The following is a 4,718-nucleotide window of genomic DNA, read 5'->3' as shown; positions in this document are numbered from 1 at the left end:
CACATGCTTGTTTTAGCATTATTTATAATAATAAAAAATTTAAAACAACCTTAAATGTCTAATATTACGGGACGATTTTAATTTGAATTCATACAACTGAATAGTATGAAATTATCAAAATGCTGTTTACAAAGCACTTGTAAAAGACATGGAAAAGCGTATATGATATAATCTAAAGTGAAAAAAGCAGCATTCGGAAAAATATATATTTATAGTACATATATGCATACACCCATACATATACATGTATGTATGTATTTCTTGACTGATCTTGGTGGGAGGGTCCCACTTACTGTTGTCTCGGTGCAGTTGTTGGTCATCTTGGGCACCAGGCAGTGAGTGAATTGGATTCTCGGGTCTTTGGTGGTGATGGACAGGCCTTTCTGCAGAATTTTCACCAGGCGCATCCAGAATTGAAAGACGGCCTCTGGGTGTTTTTTGTGGAGCCTCAGGTAGTAGATCTTTTCCGTCACTGTCCTAACCCTCAGGATGCGCTGGAGCCGGTCACAGATTCGTAGCTCCACGTACTTCAGGGGGAGAATCCTGGGCATAATCAGGAAATTTCCATAGCGGAGCCCTCGACTTTAATCAACCTTATGGGTGCCCACCCCGATCTTGGTCTCCCACCTCTGATCGGGGGATGGCAAAGGGAGAAAGCTCGTGTTCTACGACTGACTCTCTGATTTCCAGGACTTTAGTTGTTGAGGAATCTGCCCACTTTAGTAACAACGGCTGATACTGATGTATAATATCTCATGTAATTCTCACACAACCCTTTCATGAAGGAAAGATAAGTATTATTAATTCCACTTTACAGATTTTGAAGCTGAGGCTCAGAGAACCAAGTGACTTGTCTAAGTTTAGATCTCACTAAGCAGGAACTGGAACTGAGGTGTCCTGCCTGCGTTTCTAGGCCTCCTCCTCCCTGTGTCCTGATTCGCTGTGTGGAGGGGGAAGGAGAAGAATCGGCATCTTCCATTGGTGCAGTATTCTTTCTCAGTCTTAACACCTCAAAGCCCTATTTGACTTTACATCCCCACTTTTTCTTTGGAAACCCCCTACATCTATATTGACAAAATAAAAGCACACAAAACCTTCTCAGTCTATCAGTTCTACATGAAAAAAAAAGTACATAAAAGCCAAGATCCTCAAAAACTAGGCTTGACACAGGGATTGTGCACTGCGCTGTCCCAGCATGAAGCACAGTGCCGGGTACCTAGAGATATTAAATGAGCATTTGTTAAAGGAATGAATGAATGAATTCTGCATCGTTTATACACTAAAGAACACAATCCCTTCTTTTGATCTAAATCCAGCTGTCGTCTTAACACCATGCATATGCCAGTCAATCGGCCTACCCCTTCTGATCCCTCCCTCAAGTTTTTCTTTACCTGCGGAGTGTGATGACAGGAGCATGACCGGGTGTGCTCTGGGTGGAAAACCGACTCCGGGGCCAGGTGACGTTGGCCATCAGGAGGACGTTGGGGAGTGGCAGGCAGGGCACTGAGGAGGTCACCCCAAGGATCATGGTGGTAGATCCTTCGCAGACATCCATCCAGTTCCCGGGCTCAGTGACCTGGAAATCAGCCCGAGGTACACAGGTCAGAAAGGAGCAGGAGACAAGGGGTGGAAAGGACGCAGGTGCTAGAAAGGGGCACTTCATCTTGGTGACAGGTGTGCAGCACACTGGGCTGGGCCCCAACTTGCTATCGATCCTTTTTGTTGGTCTCCGCGAATAAACTTTAAGCTCACTGGCAACAGGCACTCTGTGTTGCACCTCTTCGTGTCCTCTGTTTGATCTAATTGTGAAAAAATGCACCAGTAAGAAAAAGCTGAGTGGCCCTGAAATCTTTATTCCCTCACCCTTGGGTAGGAGAAGCCAGCACTGGTTGCTAATGGCCAAGACACGAGATTATGTGAAGAAAGTTCCAGAAGGAGAGGTAAGTGAGGAAAGAGCTATTGAATGGGGAAGATTCAGACAGCCCAAGTCGAGGAAGGATGAGGCACTTCCCCCAGGATGAGAGAGGGTCCGTCTTGTTACTGGGTCTTCAGTGGAGTAAGGACTGTTCTCTTGAAGCACCTGTGGGCTGTGGCAGGGCGGGAAGACTGGCTGCCTGGGCACTGGGCCCAGTGTCTTGGCTAAGACACCCCCCACCTCACTGTCTAAGGCTGCCAGGAAATCACCAGAGCTGTGGCTACCAAGGAGCCACAGGGACCAGGGTAAGGAACAGATGAGGAAAAACCCCTACGTTCCCAAAGCCAGAGCGCCTTTCCCAAGGTTCTAGACTTCGTGAGCCCATCGGCACCACCGCACAGCCCCTGGTGGAAGTGGGGACAGGGAAGTGCCCCAGGAATGATTGAAACTGAATTTCCTATCAGCCTGCCCAGTGGGTGCTCCACGAAAAGTAAATTTTGATTTAAAAAAAAAGTGACATTTGTTGGAGCCCATATTGCAGAATGAAATTCATATTCCCCACAAGTCATAGAGGGTTGCACACACTGAGAGAAAGCGCTCCGTGAATGTCTGTGGGCGATGCTGCTTTGAGGTGATGATGGTGACGGTGATGTGGAGGAGGGGGGAGGAAGCAGCGTGATCACACTGTGACTACAACAACTGTGACCGTGGGGGCTGCGTCGTCTCCAGCAAACTTTGAAATCTGCTGTGAGTCCGCCTCTCCCTGGCAGGCTCTGTGTTTCTTGCTGCCCGGGTCACTTAATATCCATTCAGAGAATCCAAACAGTTTTAACATTAGGCCAAAGAGAACATATTAAGAGAACAAACCTGCTGCCAAAACGTCACACCCAAATAGAAATGACTAGAAATTAGATCCGAGTCTGGATTTCTCATGATACTGCTCCTTCTCCACTAAGAATGTGTTAGGAATGACCGCGCCCCCAGGTTTGCCAGTTGACCACTCAATTACCAATTATGTACCCTCCTCCGCCCCTGCTGGAGGCAACACAGGGACCATGGAACACCAGGGGCCATGGATACAGCTCTCAGAAATCTGGGGACTCCATTAGACAGTAGCTCACTGCTCTGTGGAGATTTGGCAAATTAAGCCCAAGACCCACCTTGAATTGTTCCCACCTCTCTCCAATTCCTCACTGCTTTTCCACTCCGTTCGAATGGATTCTTGTCTGCAGACCTCTCTGTGCATTCCAGGCCCCCTTCCTTTCTGTACTCAGGTACTTTGAAGTCCCTCTGTCTGGGATATCCTCGCCCCCCACTCCCCACCAACTCTTCCACTTTCTAGCATCTCAGCAATGCCTCAGAGAATGGCTTAAGACACTTCTGGAAAGCCTTCAACTGCTAACGTCCAGAGAGAATGCTCTGAATGCCCCAGCAGCCGCTCTCTGTGCTCATGCCTTGGGGATCAGCTGGTCCAAACTATCTGACATACAGCTTGCTTGGACAGTTACCATTTTATACCAGGCAAACCAAACTTATAAGCTTCTTGGCCAGGGACACTCTCTGATCTTTCTTTGCACCTCTGCTGTGCACATAGGTGTTTAGTACGTGCTTGCTGGCTGATTAACGGGTGATGCCACACCTGCAAAGGAGCACAGGTGCGTGGATTCCGGCTAGACTGCTAGAGGGAGGCAGGCAGCACCTGGGGAAGATTTCATATATATGAAAATGACCATCCCCCCCCACTCCCAGTGGCTCCACCCCAGGCCACAAATGCTCACTTCCACTGGTCATATCACCACCCCCTTGGGGGATGGTAGGAGCTGGGCAAGGCTGATTTACTCCAGTGGCTTTGATTTCAAATAAAGTTGTTTCTAAACCATCCCAGAGAGAGGAGATTGGATTTCAGAGCAGGGTTTGTACCTTCACTCTCTGTAACCACCCGGTTTGGAGACTGAGCTCTAATTAATCCTTTCGTAAGGTATAAATCTATTTCCTTAAAGCATATGACCTGCAGAGAGCTCCATCATGCTGTAGGTATAAACAGAGGTGAGCGTGGGGCCAAGGCCCTCTGGTTTTCTCTAGCCTTGGTGGCTTCTTTGACCTCCCCAGGGATTTCACAGGCCACAGCATTTCCTTACCAACCCCTAGGAACAGATTTTGGAAAGGCAAAGACAGCTGGCCCTAAGCCGCACAAGCGTACCTGGATAAAGTAGCTTTCAAATACCGCCGAGTTGGAGAACAAGTTGAATTCTGGAGAATGAATCAGTTGACAAAGAAGACCATCTTCCACCCCAAGTTCCACTCCAGGGCCTGGTTCCCTGGCCTCAGGTGGGAGGCCCCTGATTTTATTCATTGGTTCTTGGGGATAAAGGGCTGGGGGACATCTCTGGGGCTCCAGGCAGACCCAGCCCAACTCCAAGCTGTTGATGTTGGTGTGACCACTGCCCGCCCCCCACCCCAGCTCCTCCTCCCCTCCTTACTTGCGGGCTGTCCCCCAGGGCTGGGAGGCCTGTCAGCTCACAATGGCAGGAATGACATCAAGGAATGTGATGGCCAGCAGCAGGAAAGGAAAAATAGAAGAGGAGGGGGAGGAGAGAGGATACACAGGGCTCTTTTCTTCCCTTTTCTACCAGTTACAAACCAGCAGTAATGCAGCCTATCCCACTTTTCAAGCGGTCAATCTTACCTCCAGATGGGAAAAATGACCCTCTCCAGTTGTGCCGAGGCAGCAGGGAGTCTGCCGGAACGCTAAGGAAGGCTCTCAGGAAGCACACAGGCTCTAATCTCCCCTCACAGCGAAGCC

At 49.0% G+C, this 4,718-nt stretch overlaps 1 protein-coding gene across 1 annotated transcript in view; it reads right to left on the bottom strand.

Annotated features, from left to right (window-relative positions):
* FAM71F2 (family with sequence similarity 71, member F2) overlaps positions 1-4,268 on the bottom strand; it is an 8,214-nt gene extending 3,946 nt beyond the window's left edge. Inside the window, exons 1-3 of the mRNA XM_012664733.1 lie at positions 4,116-4,268; positions 1,392-1,576; positions 294-543 (exon numbers count right to left, since the gene is read on the bottom strand). Coding sequence (XP_012520187.1) covers positions 294-543; positions 1,392-1,576; positions 4,116-4,268 — 588 coding nt within the window. The remainder of the gene's footprint in view (positions 1-293; positions 544-1,391; positions 1,577-4,115) is intronic.
* Positions 4,269-4,718: the final 450 nt, after the last annotated feature.

Source organism: Propithecus coquereli, unplaced genomic scaffold, assembly GCF_000956105.1.
Source record: "Propithecus coquereli isolate 6110/MARCELLA unplaced genomic scaffold, Pcoq_1.0 Scaffold91, whole genome shotgun sequence".
Classification (NCBI taxonomy): Eukaryota; Metazoa; Chordata; class Mammalia; order Primates; family Indriidae; genus Propithecus; species Propithecus coquereli.
This window is presented reverse-complemented; position numbering and strand designations above follow the sequence as displayed.